This window comes from Boleophthalmus pectinirostris, unplaced genomic scaffold (genome assembly GCF_026225935.1).
Source record: "Boleophthalmus pectinirostris isolate CB_2022bp ecotype Guang Dong unplaced genomic scaffold, ASM2622593v1 HiC_scaffold_19, whole genome shotgun sequence".
Classification (NCBI taxonomy): Eukaryota; Metazoa; Chordata; class Actinopteri; order Gobiiformes; family Gobiidae; genus Boleophthalmus; species Boleophthalmus pectinirostris.
Genome location: NW_026571140.1, coordinates 12,609,589 through 12,636,007, shown reverse-complemented (window position 1 = coordinate 12,636,007; position 26,419 = coordinate 12,609,589). Strand labels below are relative to the sequence as shown.

Here is a 26,419-nt window from a genome sequence, read left to right as displayed (position 1 = left end):
TTTTGGGGACATTTGTGTTCAGTCTTCTCAGTTGTCTTTATAAGTTTGTATACATTTTTAATTTTCAGACGTACATAAGTAATGGTGCGATTAACTGACATGATACAGACAGGGCAGAAGCTCTTTCTGTAGGAGACATGCGCAGGAGAGCCAGGTGACAGTGGTACAGAAGTAACAGTAGTAGCAGATACTGGCACATGAGCCTAGAGTGCCCTCACACAGCTGTCAGTGTGAAAATTTTAAAATATATGTTGCACCGGAGTATAAGTTGCAGGACCACCCAAACCATTAAAAAAAGTGTGACTTATAAGCTGAAAAATACAGTATATGTTTAATACCATACTGTGGAACATTCCAGGCAAAGCAAAAACATCACCATGGAGACAATAAGTTGGCAGCCCTCTTCATAAAAATGACATGATGCTCTTTTAGTACAAACTCCTAGGGTACGAAGCCGTGAGTCATAGATCTGAGTGTAGGTGTACAGCTCTCTAAAAGCAGATGGGAGTTCCCCTTGTGACCCCAGACAAAAAGTCGTGAAAATTTAATGACGGAATGAACAAAACCACCATCGCAAAAGAAACACAATATCACTCAGCATGACTCAACCCAACACTGTACAGGACTGCACAAAGACGGGCATACATTTTTTGAAAATAGGCCTTAGAATAAAGTTTAGAAAATAGTGATCTTTGCCAGGGATAAATCAATACATTTAGAAGACTAGGGTGCGGGGTATAGTCAGTGTAAATAAACAGTAGCAGCGGGTGACTGACAGCCTCTAATTTCACTGTGAGTTCCTGCCAGCTCCTGACGGCCCCTGCCAGCCCCGGCACCGCGGGGCCACTTCACAGCTTCCACCAGAACCTCGCCAAAGTCAATCCGAGTCCTCACTAATCTTAACTTTCCATCACTAGTCGACTGCGGCCTCCATAGTACAGTATATTCTGTTTACGTCATGATTGGGATATTAAAGGGCCTCTACCAGGATTTTAAGAGTCGGGTATATGTTTTAGTTGCACCATGACACAAAATCAAGTGTCTGGGAGTGTCAGGCATTTGATTTCCCATGATTCTAAGTAAATTCTTAGCATCACAGTTCTTAGTCCGATCAGGTACATCAATAAGAATTTACTGTCAGTAGCTTCTATTGAGGTACTGAGGTAACTTATTACTTCAGATTTTTTTTAACAAATAGATTATATTTTACACTTGTATTGTTTTTCTTATTTAGCAGCTTTTACCAAACAATGCACAATGTAAAGAGCATTTATCTCAGAATACATTTGAATCAGCTGTATTTCCTTTCTTCTCGGCTCTGATCCGTCACAACAGATCAGTCACAATAGAGTAGCAACGTCCTTACACCAGATGCCCTCCCTGAAAAATGGTCTGTTAGTTGGGTGAAGGAAAAGTTTCACTCTTTAGCATAAACTTAGGAGCGAGATGTATGAATGAGGTTGAGTCAAACTGTGAAAAGCTCTGCAGGGGAGTTTATAACAAATATCTTCTGGTGAGGTCAAGAGGTCAAAACTAGAGGTCTGTGCAGGACTGAATTTTCAGTCTGCTCCCTCCCACTCCCGCATAGAATTGTAATTTTCAGTCTCGTTCCCGCCCGCATCTGCGATATTTTGTCCCGCTCCCACCCGCAAATCCCGCAAGATGGGGGACGTTCGCTTTCTTAAGCTCGATCAAACACGGAGGAGCGGAAAGGAATTGTCTAAAATGTGCATGAGATTAGACTACATATGCAAATTTAGGCTGCTTAAAGTGTTTTTTATTAAGGCCTAATAAAATATCCAGCGCAAATGATGTGTGATAGGCATACATTCATCATTTATATATTTTACTTTACACTCCTGTCTGCGCCAACAATGAGCTTTCAAAATGTGTCCTGCGCTGCACTTTTTTGCGTCGGGTTCCGTGTGAGTGCAGGGCTCTAGTCAAAACTACAATGCAAAACCAATTACAAAAAACTTTATGTATCGTCTTATATTAAATTACACACACATTATAGGAGGGTTTTCCCAGATTATTGATATTAGGCATCTATGGAAATTTTTGCTAATATTTGACAATAATATTTAAGCTGCCACAGTCTTTAATAAAAACTGAAATAGAAGATTAAACTCATTAGACTAAAAAATAAGGCTGTATGTTTACAAAACCATGCAACATATCAGAAAACATCAGTTATTGCACACCTATCGGTATAAATAGCGGCATGAGCAAAAGAAAATCCATATCGAACCATCTCCATTTCTAATTATTGTGCCTTGTGGTAATAGTATAAATTTGATAACAGATATGTGGCTGAAATATATAATTGCAGGCAGAAGTACAGCTCTGTGCGGACTACTTTTGAGGTCTGTTAAAATTGGACGCTTAAATAACCCCTTGTAAAAGAGTCCATGCTCACTATAGTGGCCTCTTTTGATCCATTTCCTCTTAAAGTTTTATGCTTAGGTTAGCTCCTGCTTCTGTGTTGTGAAGGAAATTCTAATGTTACACTGTGGACATTAATGGGTTCAGCTTCAGCAGTTTTTATATTTGTTTTATGGCTTCTTTGAACAAATTTTCCATATTAATTTTTCAGCGCGTGTTCGTTTTAAGTGGTCAGAGGGGACTGCGCTTCCTATTTAGGCTTTAGACAATTTAGACCTCTACCCCAGACTTCAATAACAGTCTCTAAAGAACAGAATAACTGGATTAAACACAAGAGTTTTAAAATCCTGTGTGCAACAAGAACAGATGAATATATCAAGTTGCATATTTACTGTGCATCTATTGGATATGTCATTGCTCTGTCTGGAAGGTTGCACGGTATGATATTAAACAGCTCTATCTTACATTTATTCAATTACAGGTTACTTAAAAATACCTAGAAAAGCATTCTGACTGTGAGCGGGATTGCTTTTCCACAGATCTGACCTGTATCTTGGTCTAGTTTGGTTTCCATGAAGATAGAAAGGTTTAATATCATACTGTGAAACATTCCAGACAAAGCAATACCACCTCCATAGAGAAAAGCATTTGATGGACCATGCACCAGAAAAGTTACACAATGCACCTTTAAGCATAGAAAGAGAAAATATGATGCCAATACCATCAGAACTTGGTATCACTATAGCGTTCTCTCTAAAAATGGTCTAAAACTTGTCTCAAAGGTAACCTGGTATCATATGTGAAGCACTCTGACTGAATCGAGAGCGGTTCTTGCTGAAGGTGATTGGGAAAAGACAGACCATCATAACTAATATTTGCATCAGAAAAAGCAGAAAAGTCAAACCAAGTGCTAAAGTTCTGCACATTTTTCACAACGTAGTCTCTATGCGCCTTTCGTTTCCACACAAACCTCAGCGCTGCTCTGTGATTGGTCCACCTGCTGCTAGGAGAATTTAAACCTTACAGCTGAAGTATCTCAAGACGCATTCTGGAGAGCTTATGAACTCACAAATAGTGCGACACTGTCACATACTATAAAATTTTTGATAACACAAATGAAAGAAAATTTAGGATTTTTACTATTGTTTGGTTATGATGTCAGTCAGTCATGAATAATAGTTAAATCATTGTGTTTTTTTCTCTCAAAAATCATAACACTAAAATATGATATTGTGAAATTCTAACCACACACACACATACACACACATACACACTACATTCAGAGTGCAAGGAAGCAGAGATGATTTAGACCAGTCCACCCACATGTCCGTTGGCCAGGTCGAGCAGGTCGCGCAGCCTGCAGCCTCTCCTGTGCCTTCTCTCGTAGCAGATGCTGTTCTCCAGGACCACGTAGTCGGCCCCCACCGCCCTCAGGATCTCATGCACTTCCTCTGGGGGGCGCCGCGCGTACACCTGGTAGACCTGCACACAAACACACACACAAGCCTTACTGTAGAAGAGTATGCAAGTCCCACGCCTTCCCAGCACTGCTATTGTTCAGGCGGGAACTCAATAAATTTGCATGTTTTATTACAGACTTACAGTTTTAATGAAATCTTATTCAATTCAATTACCGCATGCTTATGAAAATGAATTGCGAAAACAATTAGAGGAGAAAGTAAATTGGAGGAAAAATGAGTAACTTAGCAGCACACAGCTCTGGGAATGTTGACTGCATATTTTAAGGGTTTGGTGGAAGCATTTGGCCGATTTGAGTAATTTCAGAAATATATTATTTCTAATAGAATTTTTTTTTTTCGTTGTCCAAATAAATCGAGCCCAATAGTTTAATCAATGTTTGTTTTGATCTCGCAAATTAAGTTTCGGCTTAAACGAATAGCTTAATTTGCACTAAAATTCAGCTTGTTTTGACAAGGTGACAATTATTTATTACATTGATTCAGTGATGCAAATTGATCCAAATTAGAAAAGCAAGGAAAAGCACACATTTGGTTTCACAATATATTCATTATAACTCAATTAGCAACTTGTACTTTAAAATGTTTTGGTGGAAATAAAACAGATTCATTTGATTATAAAATCACATGTACTAACATAATGCTAATTGTGTTTACATTAGCATTCAGTCACTTCACCTGCACCTGCCATACACTATTTTTATTTATGTTACAGAAGTCGTATGATACTTTTAAAAATGTATACTATATTTTAAATTTATCAGCCAATATGATATCCAATATGTTGTACTTGATATGAATATTTAAAAATCTATACAAGGTCCACTTCTAAAGTTGTACTTGTACTAGTTCACAATTTTTTTTTTTTAAGGTTTACAAATATGGGGGGATGTCATTCCTGTTACCAACTTTTAATGCAGAAATCAAAATATTTTGTTCTTCAAACTTATTTAATCAATTTCTACACATAATTTACCTCAACATTTGGCTCTGTGTATTGGCAAACTTTAACACTCATTCCAGTTATTGTCCTTTTACCAAATCTGAATAGAACAATCCCATCCAAAAACATACAGAAGGAAATTTGAGGTGGGCCTTTACATTGTTGGATATTTTAACAAGCTTATTTCAAATATGCAAAGACATTTGTATTCAAAGGCTTTTGTGGAATGAACGTACGTGTAATGACTGTTGCATTTGCATATACCCAGTAGTTGGTTAGACTGCAGGCTGATAGTTAAGAGTGTTCTGCGGGGCATTGCATTAATCTAGTTTATTTTAATCCATAATCTTTATACCTTCCTCTCCCATTTGATTGATCTATTCTTAACCAAATCCTATCATTAAGCCACTGTTCCACAGCGTGAAATACTCTTTCACAGCAATCAACACGTTCAGTCCCACCTACACGGTTTCTGATGCTAAATCCGGACTAATTCAAATGCACAGCTATATTATTAAGCTTAATGTTAAATAAAGAATATCCAGTCTACTGCAACATAAGGTCAGTTACAATAGAGGATGATGAAAGTGGAATAATACATTGTAGACCTAAATGCGTTTCAACCGAAAATCTCAAAAAGAATATAGGCTTGTGCAGCTCCCCACTTCTTCCGATGAAACAAATCTCATTGTTCTTGTAATCCAAATTTATTTGGAAAAAATAGCAGGATCATCTTTGTTTTTGTTTTGGCTTTGACCTTTGTAGGAGGTTAGCACTCTCCTCTCACAACAAGAAGGTCCTGGGTTTAATTCCCTAACCAGGTGAGGCCTTTGTGTGAAGTTTACATGTTCACCACGTCTACGGGCTGCCATCTGGTATTCCCCTGGTATTCTGGTGAGTCCTATTTACCCGGGACAGTCCCAGTTTTGAGCACTGTGTTCCCTGTCTCAGCAGATTTATCTAAAACCACTTATTTGTCCCAGTTTTATACAAGAAATGTCCCAGGTGTCCCTATTTTGGACCAATCTGATCTGATCTGCCAACTGTAAAGAGTGCCGAGTGCAGAACAATTTTCCTGAATTGCTCCAACTGCTGCAGAGGGCCAGTGCACCGACCAATGCCCGAGCGTGACCAACCCACCCATGGGCACAAGGACAGGGGTTTTAATGTGCATTTGACGGATTCATTTTTTTTTGTTTCACAATTTTATTATTAACAAATAGCCCAGTCCCAGTTTTTTATTCTGAAAATCTGGTCTCCCTCCCAAAACCTCCAGCTGGGTGGGCCTATTCCTGATCAACACCCATGATCTGGAGATGGCTACTAACGCTAACATACCTTAGTTTAGACTGCTTGATGCTGTCTGTATTGAAATATAAAGTGTTTTTATTGTCCGCAAACCAGGAAATAATACTGTTAGCCTGTTAGTAGTAGGCCTCTGAAAGTTGTCAAACATGCTTATAAACTCACTGCAGTGAAAAAGTACAATGCTAGGATGCAAGTGAGTCATACAAGGATTGCTGCAAACCTTTTCAACCGTTTGAGCTAGTTCTGTGTTTTACATTTTTAAGACACTATAAAAGGTACAGTGCCTTTAAGCAGTGGCGGGAGAAGAACTCAATTTTATTACTTAAGTAAAAGCACAGAAAATGAAGCAAATAAATACTCAAGTAAAGTAAAAGAAAATCTACTTAAATAAAAGTATTAAAGTGCCTGTTTGAAAATGTATTAAAGATTAAAAGTAAAAGTATTTTGCACAGATTTTGAGCTCTAATAAAGCTACAAATGTAGTGATTTTAATAAAGATATGTGCTAAAGTTTGTTCAGCAGAAACAACTGAATTTTTTTTTCCATTCCTAGCTGTTTTTATTTGTATATTTTTGTTTGCTCAAATTATGATCTTTAATAAACCAAATAAAACCCTCAGCCGTTTCAGCAGGTCTCAAACAATAATACAAATACTTTTACTTTTCAGTCCTGCTTGAAAATGCAGTGGAGTAGAAAGTACAAATACCAGATGTAGTGAAGTAAAAGTAAAACATATCCACTTAGGTAAAATACAGATGCCTAAAATATGTGTACAGTACTTTACTACTTTGTTCAGTTCCACCACTGCCTTTAAATGTACTGTTTGTTTTGTTTATCAGTCAAAATTTAGACCTGCTTTAATGAAGAAATAATGCTAATTAAACTAATTTGAATGAGCTAATTAAGATCATTTCAATCCAATTAACCCTGGTTCAATCTCACATTTGTCTTTATAGTGTAGAATAGTTTTCTCTTTAGCACCAGAACTATCATAAACTTTGCCAGTCCTATCCTGGTTTAACCCTTTACGTCCGTCATCAGAGCCTTCTTTATCCCTGTGTTTAATTGTTGCTTATATTTGAGCTTTGAAAACACTGTTATCTGAACTTTCGCTCACGCCAAAGGTTGCACTCACATAACATAAGCACATAGCGAAAAGAAAATAAACAAACACAAAATCTCTCTTGCTAAGAACGCCTGCCCGGTGGGTATACAAATGAATTCACGAAACAGTAAAAAACAACCACAAAGGTGCACGAGAACAACCGCAGTTTTGTCCGCTAATGAATTGTTTTGTCCAGGCAAACAAATTAAGCTTTAAAAAGAACTGGGACCGTTGTTAAAGTTCTGAGGTGCGTTTAAGACTCGCGCACGCACACATCGCGCACTTCTGGAGGGGGGGAGGACTCACGGAGAGGAGCCTGGAGGTCCGTGGCTGTGTGGCGGAGCCTTAATGAGCTGCTCGGCCTGCCCGCGGTTCACTTCCCACCGGGGGGGCGGACTCGGGCTCCCGTACCCCCTCCGTGACCCGTGCACTCTGTCTAACGCGCTCACAATAACACAATGGCAAGCACACGAAAAGATAAGGAACGCACAGCTAATTTGCCAGGATATGATAGCAGGTTTTGTTGTTCATGTTTGTAATACAATTTTAGATATATTTTATTATTATCCCGGTGTTATGGCTGAGATCAGAGGGCTAGATGTTGAGCGACTGTTATAATTTGAAAATTCAACTAAGAGACATGGAAACAGAGAAAGACATTTATATTTGTGAGGTTCAAGGTTCAGTTTATGGACTTTTCACACCAAGTACAACTTATGAAAATATTTGATGTAATTTAATCTTCTGCAATGTGTAACTTTTCTGGTAGAGGGCCCGTCAAATGCTTTTCTCCATGGATATGCAGTTCCTTTGTCTGGAATGTTTCACAGTATGATTTTATATTACACCTTTCCACCTTCATGGAGACCCAACGGATCAAGTTACAAGTCAGATCTGTGGAGAGACAACCCCGCTGTTACGACCCAGCTCGTTTGGGGTGAGGGAATTAACAAAAATAAAGCCAAGATGTAAAATGGAATAAATTAAATAATGTTTAATTAACAGGAATGTAAAAGATAAATTAACAAAAGACTAAAAATATACAGAAAACAACCTAAACTAAGAAACAGAACAACAGAAGAAACAGTGTTTTGTGCCAGAAAAGGGGTCACGCAGGCTTACACAAAAACGAGTGGTAAAACTTAGGGACACACACTAAACTAAAACACAAGTTCCCCAAATTAAACCACATAAACCCACAAACAGAATCGAGTGACCAAATCAAAAAAGGCACAGAACAGGAAAAGACTAAACTACATACACAAAACCAAAATGGCATACTGCCCACCAAGGCCAGCAGCCCCGAACAGGTGCTGGTAATCTCCTTAAATTATATCACTTAGGAAGAGAGGATTGAAAGCCATGTTTATGTGTTTTAATAAGAGAACAAAATCAGGATCGATCACTATGATTAAAAACAAAATCAATTTTTTTGTTATAGTGCCTGTCTGACCAGATAGTTCTGTTCTGTGAAAAACCTCTGTGCTCACCTGCGATGGTCCAACCACAGCTGTTAATTTCAAATGCTGAAGCCATGTCTTTACGAAAATTCTCTTATCATTCAGGACAAAATATATATTTTACAATAAGAGTTTAGTGCTTCGATTATTGATTCTGCAGAAATCTGTGCAGTTTCTTAGTCCTCTATGTTGTTTTTATCCTGTTTGTGATTAGTCTTTGATTGGTTAATCTGCCTGTCAATCACGCCTAACTCAAATTAGGGAAGCAGGATACCAGACTATAGCCAGGTTGGCTTCACCTAGTGTCTCGGCTCAAGGTCAGGAATCGGAATACACTAGACGGTTTCCAAGAACCCCGGAAGTGCGAGTCCAGGCAGCAGCCAATCAGCGAAGAGCCATACATTCTGTGTTGGCAATGATTCCCCAGATCGAGGATTTAAAGCCAGGAACAAAGAGAATGTTTGGTGACTTTTATCATGGGGAAAGACGTTATTGTCCTTCTTCCTATGGGAACTGGGAAGACTTACTATACCAGTTAGCCCCGTTAGCAGCGCATTAGATATGTCACGTCCAAATAACAGCGACTGGTTAAATTTAAAAAAAAGTATCCGTCTACCATCGAGCGAATGAATCCTAATGCTGTGAGGTCAGACAGTTTCCACGAAGTGAACCCGGCTGATGAATCAGGCTAACCAGACTCACTTGTACTTGTGAAACGTTGTCATAATTTGTATCAGTAATCCACAAAGGAAAGTTAAAAGATCTTCAAGGCTAAAGCTGTTCAAATCAGAAAATTGGGGTTTTGTATGCAGCTTGCTACCTGCCTGGTTTCTTTTTCTGTCCTCCTCAAAGTATAATTAAATTGAGGAGGCATCACTACCCTGCATCACAGTTAAGGTCTCTGAAATGGAAATACACAGTTTTTTCCTTTTCGTTTTTTATTGCCAAAAATAGACTACCACTCCAGACTAAAAGCTCTTGTGGATCATTCCTGCTTGATCATTTACAAGAAGAGCTCCCATCCTATTCTAGTGGCTTTTTGAGCACATGTGTCAAGGAACAGGGAGTACCTTAATGGCTCCACATTGTACCAAGAGCATGGTCTGATCCCATATTCATTCACACTATCAGCGCAGGTCAGTGGCCCCCATCTGCAGACAATTCCCCAAACATTAGCGGACAGCGTGGGGAAATGGGAGGTGAGCAGAGCACTAGACACAGGTTGGCTTGTCGGTGTGAGGGGAAATGACATGGCAAGAAGCAGATGGAAAAGACCTATGAACATAGAGCAGCTGGTGGTTCCACGGTATGGGGTTGTTAGACACTATCCGGTAATGAGTGTTAAAGCGGAAATTAAAAGAATTACAAGGACTGCATTAGATGAGATTCAGCCAGGGGTGTTACATAGCAGATCTCAGGTTTTCAGCAAGTCATCTCCGGTTAAGTTGAAAACATTTGTACTCTTGTTGAAAAGAACTAATCAATTCTGAGAAAAGAACTGGTCTAGAGGGACTAGCAAGGAGTGTTGTCTTGTCCAAAGTAATCATTTCTAGTACTCTTATCTGGTTAGGTTTTCCAGTGAACCTGTTGCAGAGATCAAATCAAAACATAGACTACATGAAGCAGAGGGCCACAGACTATTGGTACACACAGTCAAATATATTCAAATCTATGCATTTTGGTGGAGGGTTGATGGAGTCAGCACAGTCAGTTTCATTCCAAAAAGTTTGAGAAGTTCTGATGGTGGATGTTTTTCTAAACTTGCAGTAAAAAGTATTGCTCGTGGTTATTTGGGCCAATTTATCATGAAGCCTGAGGACCTACAAAAAATGCTCTGAGGGCTGCGTTTGGCCCCTGAGCCATAGTTTGTTCATGTACCAGGTAGAACAGCTATGCCCAATCAGCTCCTGAAATAAACAAACCTGATTGGACAGCTCTATCTGATTTTGGTCTGAGATGTGGAGGAAAAAGTGGTGAACAGATTTGAGAGCTTCTATTTACTTGCCAATAACAGACACAATTTCCACAAGACGATACCGGATATTAGGGTTGGTCATACGGTATTATCAAAAAGCAGTGACGGTTTCATTCCCTTCATTAAAAAAATCTGCAGTGCATAAAGACCTAATATAATATTATAATTTATTGATACCTAAATGTGTTTGCTCAGCACAAATTAATGTATGGTTGTATTTTCAATTTAACGCTATTCACAATTTTGTGTGGGGAGATGACGTTTGATTAGTTTCGTTCCGTGACAGCTCATAAAGGAGACCAAGACAAGATGGCAAGTCAGGCCTAAATACTAGTACTTCTGCAATTTGGCAGCATTTTGGCTTCAGGCACATTTGTTTATGTTTTACAGAAACAAAACTTAAAATCACATGGCTCATTTGCATAAACTATGAAGCGCTGATAAAAACAGCTCTTTCCTTGTGCGTTGAAATTGAAAATTGAAAATGAAAATTTGGATACCGCCCAACCCTACCGGATATAAGATTAGGTCAACAAGATGAGATTTTCACATGATTAATAACAAATAAAGAACAATTTCTCAATTGGACTAACTCATCCTCACTTAGCCCTGTTTTCTTTTTTGTGTGTAATGTAAAAACACAAAGGACAAATCTCACAAGATCATTTTTTTCATGTGTAAAATCTAATGGCAATTTTGTCTCATGAGATCTCTTCCCTAATAACAGTTGAATTATTACATTTGCAAGTAAAAAGTCGGTATGTGTTCTCATTTAACACCATGCCTCTTTAAAACTTCTGCATTAAAATAGAATATTCTCGTTTCTCTCGCCTCTTTGATGGTGCTTGCGTTGCGCTGTGTGTGTTGGGGCGTACCTGCCTGGTCCTCTCCCGCAGGTCTTTATCTTCATAATGGGGGTGGTTGGTGAGCACTCTGCCTGTGCACAGCTTGATGCCCGCGAGTAACTGCATGCTGCCGGCAAACACAGCCCGCCTCGGAGTCTTCGTGCTGTCCAGAGAAGGGAGAAAGAGGGAGGATTACATGTAGTGAATAATAATGTATACGAAGGCCATATGATCAGATACGCCTGTTCTAATGTTGCATAAAGACTGTATTATAATTAGACTTAGGAGTTCACAGTAGTAGTGGGAAATATGTCAATTTTTTATTTTTTTTTTTGGATATATGCCCAAAACTATATTATTTGAAATCGTAACAAACATATTTGCAATCTTATTTAAACACATACTATCACATTTGGTGGTGTCTTCTTCGAAACTACCGTGTTTAAAATATAAAGTTAAATTTTTTCCCTTTAGTCAGGTGATCAGCCAAACCAACAACATATCAGCCTATGGTGAAGATTTAAAGGCGCACTATGCAACTTTTCTGGTGGGGATTGGCTACCTGCTTGGAGATGGACCTCCATGGAGATGTTATAACTTTACCTGGACTTTAAACCAGACATGTTAAACTTAGGCTGACTACAGATAGGCTATAGAGACATTATTTATTTAACTTTTTTATTATTTTATATTATGCTTGTTCTGGATTCAATGTTTAAGCAAAACTATTATTAAACAGTTCTAACATTACATATCTCGAAAGAAGAGAAAAACATGAAGAGAAAACATGCAGATGTTGTTGAAATTTTTCAATAAATATTTAGTTTGGCCCATGACGCAAAAGTGTCATGCCAGGCGGCTCGGTGGTGATGCTAGGTGGTGATGTGCGATGATGCGTACACTACATGAGCAGATCTGACCAGAGTTTTGCGTCTTGGGTAGTGTAGACAGAAACGCTACGGCGGAGTGTATTCAACTTTTCCATTCTGGAGGGTGGTTTCAGATTATTTATTTTTTTTGCGTTTTTGAACCCCAAAAACACTGTCGCCGTCTAAACGAAAGGCACTTCCAATAAAATATTTTGTCATTTTTACCCACAAGCGTTCTCGTGAAACCATCTTAATTTTGAGATTTTAATTTTGTAAAGATAAAATTGTAATGCTCAAAGAAGGACATTTTATCCAAGGCTGAAACTGTATTAGCGGTGGTCTGAGCTCATTTACTGCTGACCAGAACATAGAGTTTTGGGTTTTGAATTAAAATACTGAATAATAGATTCCTGTTCTTGTAGAAGTTAGTTGTAGTCTTGTCACAATACTAAAATTTTTAACTCAATTTACGACTAGTAATATAATATATTTAAGACTGATGCTGATACCACTAGGATAATTAAAAACACTCTTTCTTTAGACAATAGAATGTGATTTTCAAAACTAAATCATAGTACTTTCTTTTAAATTACAATCCGATCTTATATTTGTGCAATCCCTCAGTTTTCAAGGTTTTAATATGGATACCTGCTCAACTGAGTATCTAGTTTTTAAACCAGTTTTAGTACTGATTAGTATGTGATTTTCGATACTTTTGACAATCCTTGCAGTACCACAAACTGGTGGTATGATCATGATACTTGTCATGTTCTTAAGCCTCTTTATGGTTGACCACGTATAACATAGCCTACTCTATTCAAAAATATAAGCTTGCATTGGTAAAGCTTGGAAATGAAGAAAACTCTGGGACTATTTAAAGTATATCTAGTCATCAAAAAGTTAGATTGAGTTTTTAAACTATTTCATTCATGTTGTGCTCGCTGCGTTTACCACGATAATTGAAAAAATACTGATGAATCTGTGTGCGGCTTCAAGGACAGCGTAGCTACCTGTATCAGAAAAAAAATGTAATTCTTTGGTCAGAGAACTCCCATCTCAAATGCTGAGACGTTTTTTAATAGTCTTCAAAAATACAGAAATGTGTAGAATGGTATTTTCCAAATGTGGGCAGTAGTAGTATATAAATGTACTCAAATACATGGGAAACTATTTTGAGAAGTACTATTTTATTTAAAAAGTTTACCACCATCAAACTATTCCAAGTACTCTTGAGTAAAAGTTTGGTTACTCTTTCCACAGATAAAGGTTGTTGACAATATTAAATTATTTTAACGTGAGTTTCTCACACCACTCCTTCAGATATGATTTTTTCTTTTAATTTTTGTCATCTATCCCTTAAAAATATGTTTTGTGTATTTTTTATTGTCCTGTCCTTCAGACTGAATTAACGTCTAATTATAAAGCAGATGTTATGACCAAACTCTTACTCTTGAGTTATGTATGACAGGCTCAACTACTCATTTCACTAAAACATCATTATCATATCATCATCATTATACATCATTAAATTTTACTAAAAATCTTGCCTTGTTTTACAAAACTGTTACCTAGCAACTAGGGCTGGGCAATTTAAATGTATGTAATCAGTTAATCACATTTGAAGTTCAAATCTGTTCAAATTTGTTTGGGGGGGATCAATTTTTATTTTCCCCACTTTCTTGCCTCACTGCAGACAAACGGAGCAGAGTTCAGCACAGGCCTATGCAGCGCTTACTGCTTCCTACATGTTTAATGTTTGTTTTATCTCATTCATAAAAGATTTCCTCAATGGCCAATAGGTTAAATATGATCACTGAATGTTTTCAGTTTTTACCATTTTCTGTAGTTTAGTTTTTCTCTAAAAAAAATCAAATTTTTAGAGAGAAAAAAAAAGCCCTAAAAGCAGGCCAAGCCCTAAAAGCAGCCATATTAGCAAGGGCCAGATTGGACTAATAAACACAAATTTAATCTCTCAGAAAAAAACCTTCCTCGTGTGTAAATTCCCCCTGCACTTTGGATGTCAATTTCAGTGTACGACAGGTAGAGGGACATGCATTTTTGTACTTTTTATAACAAATTTTACTGTTACTTGAGTATTACTTCTGGCTGCTCTCTCCGCTGCTGATATTTCCCCTGGACAAGTCAGGTTAATTCAGCATATCTTGACCTCCATTAGATGCAAACATTCCCTTTCATAAGCACACACCCACACTTCTGCCCTCATCCTGGGCTGTTAAACTGTGGAGAGTCATTTCTATCGGAGCCCACACATAAAGAATGGCTGCATTTTTGTGAACATCTCAAAATAAATAACTTTTGTGAGTCTTATTACGCAAGAAATATTTGAAATTTAAGAACTTCTAGGTAAATGTCTGGATAAACTAAGAGGTCTTGGGTGATGCATAGCTGAAGACATACCAAATACTCTATAAAAATTGATTTTCAATTTTCAGTTAATTTTCAGAAGTTGGTTCTATACAAAAAATGTTTGGATTGCTAAAAATCTATAGGTATTTCAAGTGTGACCTCACTGTGCTGTAGAGTTAATGTCTGTGTGTTGAATGAGAAGAAATACAGCACTGGCTTCACCTGTGAATATAGAGAATATAGAAGTATACAGACACACTAAAGTGCTGTGGGCTGTATGTGAGAGCTGTGATGCACGTCAATACAGAGGTCAAGAAAGGTCATTCCAACAAATGCATACGGAGAAAGGTGGTGGCTCAATACCCAACTGTGTTTTGATGTGAAGAATGCAGAAGTGGAAAGAGCAGAAAAAGAAAAAAGTTTATTTACTGATGGGATTTCAGGCGTCAACATGAACTAGCACAAGTAGTATATGCGGTTGTACAGGTATCCAGTACAAGTAGAAATAGTAAGTAGTAGGAGGGTAAAAAGGGCGGTAAATGTGGGTGAAGTAGGTAGTAGTACAAGTAGTAGAAGTAATGCTGTTAGTTGTACTAGTAATAACGAGAGCAAGAGTTGACAGAAGACATGCCCTGTCGATCAAAAAGTTTACTAAAGTGTGACAAAAATTGGCAAAAGTTCTTAAAATCTTTGTAAATATATAGGGATTTAACAATAACCCAAATATCGTGAAATCGTATCATCAAAGTTCTCACAATAATATCGTGGACCATCACAATATATCAAATTGCAAGTCTCTTTGCTTAAATTAAGAGTTATGGTGCAGCCATAGCTAAAAAAAAAAAAAAAGACAGAGGGAACTGCATAGACCATGATCCTTTGCTCCATTTCAGTGTAGACTAAATGAAGAAATAAAAGTTCTAAGCACTTTTAAATCATAGTTCTTTGGATTAAGTCTTGTCAGGGCATTTTAAGAGAAAAAAGTAATGTATTAACAGTTTTGTTAGCCTCGCAATATCGCAATAAATACTGTACTATGAGATGTATATCTTGAAAATATTGTACTGAAAGATTTAGATATTGTTACATCCCTAATTGTGAGTCTCGCAATATTGCAATAAATATCGTACCGTGAGGTTCATACCGTGATGATAATACCGTGATGATATCGTATCGTGAGACTTGGATATTGTTACACCCCTATAAATATATGACCTGACCATGTATTGGGTCCAAATTGCACTCACAAGTCTACAATATATATTTATATTTACAACAATTTATATAGAAAAAAGTATTAGGAAACTGCATATGTATTTACATGTAAAAAAGAATATTTAACTCCCAAATCTTCAACTAGCTCAATCCATGCCTTCTCCTTTCCCCTGGTATCTCATAAATACTAAATCAAATAATTAGTTGATTATGTCAAATACACATTTTGCTAGACAAACACACCGTGCATCACTTAAATCACTGATTTTCAACTAGTGTGCCAGGGAACATGAGTGTGCCTTGAGGTATTTATTGTTACCATTTATAGTTTTTACTCTTTGTTATTATACTATATTGTGATGTGCGAGTTCCTGTGTCAGATTGTGTGGACAAATTTCTGACTCATAATGCGTGCAAAAACAATCACCATCAACACATTTAAGGTACCAGACACAGTGGCATGGACAATATTTTGCTACATTATGCATTTTTCCCCTAAAAGGTATAATTTGATCATATTTTTGTATGAGTTGCGGTACGGTAGTCTTTTCAATCAAGAATATGCTGACTCAAAAACAGCTGAAAAACACTGAATGACCAAAAAGTACATTTGGAGGAGCAGGTAATCGGTAATCATAGTTTCTGTAACATTAATAGCAGAGAAAAAACACAAGTAATAGTACAAGCAATAAGCAGAAGTTGTAGTAGTAGGACTTTACCTATACTTAGTCATAATAACAAAACCTACACTTACCCACTACACAAGACTATAGAGCACAGGTGTCAAACATACGGCCCGGGGGCCAGATCCGGCCCTCCAAGATCTTTAATCTGGCCCTCGGCTGATTTTCTACTCAAATATTTTAATTATATTTTCTATTAAAATATTGGTAATTTGGTCTCCAGTGTCTCTGTACGTGGCCCCTCCCACCAGAGCAGCACAAATGAAGACTTGTCTCTTTCCAAACGCTCTTAAAGGACGATCGTTTTGACTGTTGACCGTGACACCCTCATCAACAAAATGTCCAACATGAGAAAAGTGGAGCCAAGTGCAGGATTTTACAACAAAAATTTACTTATTCCTGTTTACATACAAGTTCAGGTTAAAACTTTGTGTTGAAATTGTATTTTTCTTAAAGTTTCAGGTTGTTCATATTATAATATTTTGTAAAAGAAAGAGTTCATCAATTTAAAAAGATTTCTGTAATAGATTTGTGTTTCTCTGCACAAATATTTGAACTTATTGTTATTTTTGGGGTTTATATGGCATGAGTTTTCTGATCCGGCCCCTTTGGGATCAAAATAGGTTGGATACGGCCCCCGGAACAAAATGAGTTTGACACCCCTGCTATAGAGGGACAGAGGAGCTCATTCTCCAACAGGCTGCTACAGCTCCGCTCAAACAGTGAGAGATATAGGACTACAATCATACATATTCCATACAGTAACTCAGCCTTATGTAACAGATAACCCTATGTCCTGTCAATCATCATATCCTCTTCAACAGTCTTTCTTCATGACCTCTTACGTATAGCTGAGATATATTTTTTTTTACTGTATTTGCATATTTTATTTTTACTTGTACACATAGGCTACACTGAAATAATTATGCCTCATTTCAGCTGACACCAGTCTCTTGCTATTTTGCTACTTATTTAGAATTGGTTATTACCATTTTTTCACTTTGTTATTATACTATACTGTGATGTGTGAGGTACAGTGTCCAAATAATTTCCCTTGCAGATCAATAAAGTACATTCTCAACACCAATGGGACAAGAAAATAGTAAAACCCAGCATACACTTTACACCGACCTGTTGGTAGATAGACAGATGAGGCAAGGCAATCCAATCATGTACATGAAAATTTCCATATGCTCCAGTGACCTGTGTAGATCCAGCTCCTCAGATCACTCCTATATTCACACATATATGCATTAAAGCTGCATGTGCACGCTGATGTGTTAGCCTTTTGACCCATAGGAGGCGCCGGGTCAATTCTCTCCTGCCCTCCTCCGGCGCGTCTTAAATCTCTCACTGCATCCCTCCATCCAAAATGATTTACATTTCATTTGGTCTGCTCGTATGTAAATGCCAGAGGGTACTGGTAATGCAGCCCTCTGACATTATAAAAATGAAATAATGACGTTAATAGTCAGTCAGATAAGGCCATAGAGGAGACATGGATAGGGTTTTGAATGCTGCTCTTGTGTGGAGTTGGTGGTTAGGTCTCCATTAGCACAGTGATACAGTGACACAGTAAAGAGTAAATAAATAAGACAAGAATATGTTAAGTCTTGTACAAAATGAGGGAAGTACACACACACACAGCAGATCCTATCCCATGTGGCAATGGGAAATAAATTGATTTGTGCCATTTCTAATCTTCTGTGGTTTGAGTTAAAGCATCAATCATGGTGAAGATTACTTTTTTATACATTAAATACAAACTGTTATGGATTTATATTATTTGGCAAGAAAATAATAACATAAAATAAAATTATGAATACATTTTATAATAAATGTTGAAGGGAAAAATACTAATATCTACCATTAAACTACTATTCTTCTATTCTCCATTGAGATGTTATTGTTTACCATGGTATTTTCAACAGGGTGCCATAAAACCCTAGCCACGCTGATGCCACCTAGTGCCTCAGCTCAATTTAATTTCTCTCCAGCGACTAGGTCAGGAATCAGAATACACAAGACTGTTTGCAAGAACCTCGAAAGTTATAGACTGAATAATCAGCGAAGAGCTGTGAAGCCATGACGTCAAAATAAAGCGCCTGTCTGAGTCCCTTTTGTGGAACAGCACAACAGTAAACAAAGCGGTCGAGATGGATGTAGATGAAGCCATACATTATGTGTTGGCAACGATTCCCGAGATTGAGGATTTAAAGCCGGAACAAAGAGAATGTTTGGTGAATTTTATCAAGGGGAAAGACGTTATTGCTCTTCTTCCTACAGGATTTGGCGCATTACATACATAACGACCAAATAGCAGCGATTGGTTAAATAAACAAAGTACCCGTCTAGCATCGAGCAAATTAATCCTAATGCTGCAAGATCAGACGGTTTCCATGAAGCGAAACCGGCTGATAAATCAGGCTAATAAAACCTGTCAATCTCCATAGAGTTGTTAAATGATGATGTAACTTCGGAGTCCAACCAGAAAGTTCACATCTGATTTCTAGCTTTGTTTTTTTCTTATTCATCAAACAAGAGACAATTGCCTTTCAAACTTCAAATTGAATCAAGCATTCAAATAATTTGGTAATAATCCAGCATAACATAGAATTACATGTGTGTTTCCCTCTAACTCCTGGCCATCACTAAAGCTATCTTAACTCAACCTCCCCTGTACACTTTATGTCATTTATAACCATAGATCCGTGGTTATACCGTTGTTGCATTAAAAAGAAATTGCAATCATTTAAAATTAACGTGTGTTGTCAATAAAAAAAAGAGTAAACTGTAAACATGTTCACTGTTTTCAATCAGCTGATGGATCCAGAAGTGACATCACATTTAGCAACTCTATACAGGCAAACAGGTGACTCTACCAAACTGCATTTGGATAAAAGGAGGATAGTTAAGCTCCAAGACATTGTGGAGCATTCCAGGCAAAACGACAACATTTTCATGACACAAGCAGGTAGCACATCTTTAAGACAATAGAAATGTCTAAACTGCCATTTAGTTTTTATGTATAATCTAACCACTGTTTTTTGTTAGTATAATACATGTATTTTTTAATTAACTGTTATCTCAAAAACGTTTAATTGTTTTCATAATTGACTATATCTTTTCCATTATTTTACATTCTAATTAAACACAATAAAAATTATAAAAATAACACCAAAACTTACAAATCTAGCAAAATGGGCAGTGTTCCAAAGAGCTGAACTTGGCTAGTTTTTCATAGTACATTAAGCACATCTCCCCATATGGTACATTAAACAGAAAATGATTGAAATTATGACTTAAAACGACTAACGGCTGCTTCTAAAACGCTACTAAAAACCTATATACTCCTATAGACTTTGTCCTTGACTGGAACTCTTTTAAATACAGTAGCTACACTCTATTCATTTCTATCAGCAAAATCAGAAGGCAGCGCAGGTTTGATCCGGTGCTGGCTGAGTAGTTCCTTTTAGGCGATTATTAAAACCAAAGTGAGACAGGACCGAAAACTAAGCAGGGTAGACAGGAGCTGATGACGATGATTAATAGGTAAAAAGTGCCCTGGAGTGCGTCCATAAATGTACCAGTCTGTGGAGTTTGCACCTTTTAGGCTTTCATTTAAGACTTCACTCTCCTCCTCTCAGGAATACGCATATCTTGTTTTTTGGGACTAAGAGAAATGTTTAATTGTATGAAAATTTAAAAGGTGCAATGAGGAACTTTTCAGTTTGGAGTACGTCACCTGCTTGTTTCTGTGGATATGTCATTGATCTGCCTGGAATGTTCCACAGTGTGACATTAAACGGTTCTACCTTACATGTATTCAATTAGAGGTGGTTAAAGAAAAAGTTTTAATGTCATACTGTGAAACATTCCAGATAAAGCAATAACATCTCCATTGAAAAAAGAAAAAAGCATTTGGCAAACCCTCTACCAGGAAAGTTACTCAATGCACCTTTAAAATAACAAATAAGATTTAAAAAAAAAAAAAAAAAAAAAAAAGATAGACAGGAAGACAATTTTTAGGCGCATACATGTGAAATAAAAAAAATGACAAAACACAGCGTTCCAGAAAAGTTTGTGAGATGGGTTTTTGAGACCATGACAAATTTTGGAACATTTGTCAATTTAAAATAAGGAATAAGATGGGAAAAAAAGACACAGGAAGACCATTTTTAGACGCTAAAAGGATACATACTGTGTGTGTGTGTTGAACGTGATTTACTACTGGAATGTGAAACTGATATGTAAATGAGAATATACAGCGGGTGCAAAAATGTGCATGCCTCTGCTGCTGCTAAAAAATAAATACACAGATATAAAATCCTGTTATATCTATATCTATATGTCTGTTTGAAGGTCCTATATTAAACTAAATTGCCTCTTGTGAGCTTTAAGCCATGTTAGAATGTTGTTACCTTCTCAAAAACAGACCTGTCGTTTTGCGTTTTGTTTCATTCGCACATGTTTGAGTAACCCTTTTTTATTAGTCTGTTTACTAGCCAGGCTGGCATCATCTAGTGCCTCTGCTCAATTTCATTTCTCTCCAGCAACTAGGTCACAGTAGACGGTTTGCAAAAACCCCGGAAGTGCAAGTTCGGGTACCAGGCAATCAACGAAGAGCCATATATTCTGTGTTGTCAACAATTCTCGAGATCGAAGATTTAAAGCCGGAATAAAGATGTTTGGTGATTTTCATCAAGGGGAAAGACATTATTGCCCTTCTTCCTACGGGTTTGAGAAAAGCTTAATATACCAGTTAGCCCCATTAGTGGCGCATTACATATGTCACAACCAAATAGCAGCGATTGGTCTCCAAAGCTCAAAATGCTGATAGTTTTCAAGATAACAGTTATTGTACCTTTACCTTTAGTTCACTAGAGACTGCAATTCCAGGGCTGAAATCATCCAGATGATTCAAGTGAAGGTGTACGGAGTTTAAAAACAAAACAGAGCACTTCCTGCATTATCACATGGCATCACAATGTGCTTTCTGAGTGTTTTCTGTTTGAGAGAAGAACTCAGGCTAATCAAATCTAATGATAATATGGCAAAAAGCAACAATTACATAATACTTAATACTGAATTCAAAGGCACACATGATAGAAAAAACTCCTCATCATCTATCTCTCTCAATATCTATATGTATTAAGGTGATTTGAACCCATATGATGTGCTGAAATGTGCTGATGTTATTGCACTGCTCCTGACTGTGGTCTCCTGCCGCGTAGCTCACTGAGGCTCTTGAAGTGCACCAAACTGCTGTCCAAGCTCTTGTATATGGCTCCACTGCAGCCCTCCTCATCTTTAATTACCCTCACACCACATCGCATTCACGAGGAAAATAAAACTGCAAATATGTCCACAAAGAAAACATTTTATCATCTATCCAGTAAGGATGTAACAACAAACAAAATATTGTGCTACTGTATCATTAAAAGTCTTACAATAATATCGTGGGCCATCACCATCTATCGAATTACAAGTCTCTTTGCTTAAATTTATTGTCTTGGTGCAGCAATAGCTAAAAAAACATAGGGGACTATATAGAAAATGACCATTCAGAGAGGAATACGTGAAGAAATAACTGTTATTGAGCAGTTCTAAATCTGAATTCTTTGGATTATGACAGAATCAGAGGCTTGTCAAGGCATTTTAAAATGAAAAAAAAGCATAATAATGCAATCGAGATCATACCGTGAGGTGCGTATCGTGAAAATGAGAGTGAGAGTTTCGGATTTCATTACTTCCCTACTAGGGTTGGGCGGAATCCAAATGTTGATACCATTAAACCTTCTCAGGGTTTTATGTGGTATACCGTGATATACCATATTACTGTATTACCTTTTTTCATACAACTTTGGTAAACTGTGATGATAACACAGTATAGTGTAAAAGCGTATTACCGCCCAACCCTAATCCCTACTATCTAGGGCTGTAGTCGACTAAAGACGTGTCCCGCTCAATTGATTAGTTTACTCTCAAAAGTATTTCGTAAACATTGTGTGTACAGTATCTGACCCAAACTGCACTTACAAGCCCTGCAGGGAGGTTCATGCAAAACTACTGTTTAGGCAGAAAAAAGTACAAGGAAACAATGAATTTGTATAAAGATAGATCAAACTTGTGACTCATGGGTTTAATCTTCTTTTCTACATAAAAATACAAAAATAATACAATTTTCAGCTCACTCACTAACTTCTGCTGTTGTCCCAATCTACAATCTATAATGAGTAGGAAGCCAATACAAATTTTGGTCGACTAAAACCATCAGCCATTTCATCATTTCTACATTTATGGACCCAGATCACACAGTTTTTTAAAATGTCTTTGTTTTGAATGAAGCAAACACATTCAACAGGATGGAATTGGCTGTTTGTTTTTATATATTTAGTTTTGGTTAATTAACTCCGTGTAATGTAACTTTTCTGCTGGGATCCACCACCTGTGTAGATGTTGCTTTGTCTTGAATGTTTCTCAATATGGCATTTTTTAAATCATGAATTTATTCATTCATACACTAGTGTTTTTTTTTTATGGCAATAACAAAATCCCACTTTGTCTGGGGGCGTCACATGCTTGTCTCTGTGGAGATAGGGTTAAATTATAGTTTGTATTGTAGAGTCCAAAATCACAGCAGTAGTCACCTCATGGGCCTTTGGTGATTTTAAGTAAGTTTTTTTTTAAACTTTCATCTCCATAAACCTGTCTTTTATTTAGCCTGGAGGAGGTCTTCCTGCTTGTTTCCATGGAAATGTTGTTCCTTTTAACTTTTTCCACGGAATCATGAATGTGACATGCCTCCTCCAGAAAGTTACATGCTGTAACTTTAAACCAACACTGGCCAATAAAAAACCGTGCTATGGAACATTTCTGGCAAAGAAATAAAACCCCATGAGACCAGCTGGTGGCGTAACCTGCACCAGATAAGTTGTGTAGTGCAGAATAAAATGCTGTGTGGGGTCTATTTACTCAATTCTGTTCACTCAGCCATATTGTTTACTAAACTAGTCTAGTGACCCCTCTAACTGAGCAATTCAAATCAAATCAAACCAAGAATCAGAGTGGTACTGTGGGGCACATAGTTCATGTTTGTGACTGGTGAAAAGTGCGCACTCACAGCTCTGGCTCAGAGTGAAGGCAGTGGGACGGGCAGGCGGAGCTATTGATTTATTGACTGTCCATTTAGAGGCGAGTATCAGCCCACAGCCCAGCCACACAGCGCCGCTATCAAGAGGAAACTACTGAGTTATGATTGTGCACAGTCCGAACACTGCAGCCTCTACAGGTCATTATCCACTCCACACGTCAGCTATTTGAGTCCCCTGGCCACGCTCAGGGACAACAGCTCATATCAGTCTATTTAAACTATTGGGGTTGTCAAATACATCAATACCAGATGCTAATTAATACTAAAACTGGTATATTTCAGTTAAACATACAGTATCTTCCTGTTTAAAGGTGACATCCTGACTTTTGCCCATTCAAATATATCTATAACCTCTACCAGATTTTTTTCCATGATCAGTTCTTCCTGGTCAGATTGTGTTAAAATAAAGTTCAGATTAGTTCAAACTTGAGTAACAAAGCTTCTAACAGAGTAGTGCTTTCTGTTAGCTTCACACCCTTAGGGAATGTTGAGCTGTAAAGTATCAATAAGGCTTGGGTTCATGTGACAAATGGAATATCATTTGGCCTTTCCTGAATAGTTTTAGAATGTTCTTGATCTATATCAGAACTAGTATAAGACCACATGATAATATAAAAAATACTATTATTTTGTCTTGAAAATTACTTTATGTTTTTGATTATCATTGTTTTATCAAAATCAAGTATCAAACCTTTTCCTTAGTATCAAGTTTGACATTTTAGTATCGTGACAACACTTTAAACTATTGGTTTTCTCAAAGGCGTGCGTGTGCGTGTGTGTGTGCGTGTGTCCGCAGCAGGTTTAATAAGAACTTTAATAAAAGCTCAGTGATTTTAGGAACAAATGTCTCATTAGCATACCACCTTTGGGAAAATAACACATATAAACATAATTCAGAATCAGTCACTTTCAGCAATGTTTGGAGGACCTTTAGCAAAGCTAAATAAATTGAACATGTTTTTCATCATAACCACCACAGGAATAGCTATATGAAATACAGTGTATGGATTTAAAAGAGGCACAATGTAACTGCTTTGGTGGGGAGTCTGTCACCTGTTTGTCAATTTGGAGATGTTATTGGTTTTCCTGGAATGTTCGACAGTAAACTCCTGGTACCTGAGCACTAAGATAAGCTGGTGACAATACAATGCCAACAGGCTACATCTGCGGAAAGGCAAGTCCACTCACAGTACAAATGCATGGTTTTCTTTTATTAAATAATTTCACCTTTAAATTAAAGTTGACATCTGTAAATGTATTTGATTTTTAAACAGTAGGTGGCAGGTGTGAAACCTGCTTCACCTGGTGTTTGAATCACACCACCGAGCTGTGGGTCAGTAGATCTGACCTCTCAACCAATGATGTTTACACCATCAGTGGGATTAAAACCGCCAATCTTCGGATCAGTGGATGAACATGATATAAAAATGTATTTATTTATACAATACTGTGGAACATTTCAGGCAAAACAGTAACACCTCCATGGTGCTGAACCTACACCACAAAAGTTATATAGCACACCTTTAACTGTGTCCTAAATAAATTACTTATACTGTAAACTGATGTAACTTCACCACTAGAACTCTGTTAAATTATTAGTGTAAAACACACATTGGAAGTTTGGCTTAAGGTCAGATAGTCTCACTCAATAGAGGTTGCTTCCATTGACTGCTAGTTTAAAACTGCTGTGTAAGCTACTGAGAGTCATTGCTTGGTTGGCAAATGGTGAAAATGCAATAGCAGAAGACTGATGTTAAACTACTGTATGAAAGCAGAGTGCAATAAGCCCTACTTAAATTATTAAAAGAGAAAAGTTATTTTCAATGTGACTTTAATAATCTTTTGTCCATCACATTGCTTTGTCTGAAATTTTCCACAGTATGTCAATCAACCCATTTACTGTATCTTCATGGGCACAAGCAGATACAATAAACTGAAGAAAATCACAGGTCCAGTGACAAGTCAGATCTGTGGAGAGGCAATACAACTCACAGGAAAAAAAATATGATTTTCATGGTATGATCACCAAACCTGCAAGATAGCTAGATTTAATGTCATACTGTGGAACCTTTTAGACAAAACAATGACATTATGAGTGGGCAATATTGACAAAAATTATGTTTTTGCATAATCTCAAAAACAATACTGAAAACATTTTTTTTTTTAATGCACGAGGAATGTGTTAAAATATGCTGAAGTTCAAAATCAAAACATGAAAGGTGAATAAAATTAACAACAAAAATGCGGCATTTCAGTTACTGTGTTTATGAAATGACACATTACGTTAATTCCATTTTTAATCAACGCTTTTTTGTCAAAAGCTTTAATTATAGATGATATACTCTAATTTTGCATATTGTCAGAACAATTGCAATGATATAAAAATTTTCTATACATATTTCCCACCTCTACTCCACCAGAAGTTATATTTAAAAAAAAAAAGTTATATAATCCACCATTAGCGCAGACCTATTATGCACATTTTCAGAGCTTTTAACCACGTTATAGATGTTCACCCATCTCATACCCTCTCGAACTTGTATTTGTGCATGTTTGAGCAAACTTTAATCAGTTATTTTCAAGATACCATATTTCTGATCAATCTCTGTTTTCACCACCAATGGTATACACCA

At 37.2% G+C, this 26,419-nt stretch overlaps 1 protein-coding gene across 2 annotated transcripts in view; it reads right to left on the bottom strand.

Moving 5' to 3' along the window:
* The window catches only part of dpy19l3 (dpy-19 like C-mannosyltransferase 3), a 78,089-nt gene that overhangs the window by 8,496 nt on the left and 43,174 nt on the right, over window positions 1-26,419 (bottom strand). For both annotated transcript variants that reach the window (XM_055154959.1, XM_055154960.1), the window contains exons 17-18: window positions 11,530-11,662; window positions 3,709-3,867 (exon numbers count right to left, since the gene is read on the bottom strand). In XM_055154959.1, coding sequence (XP_055010934.1) covers window positions 3,709-3,867; window positions 11,530-11,662 — 292 coding nt within the window. The remainder of the gene's footprint in view (window positions 1-3,708; window positions 3,868-11,529; window positions 11,663-26,419) is intronic.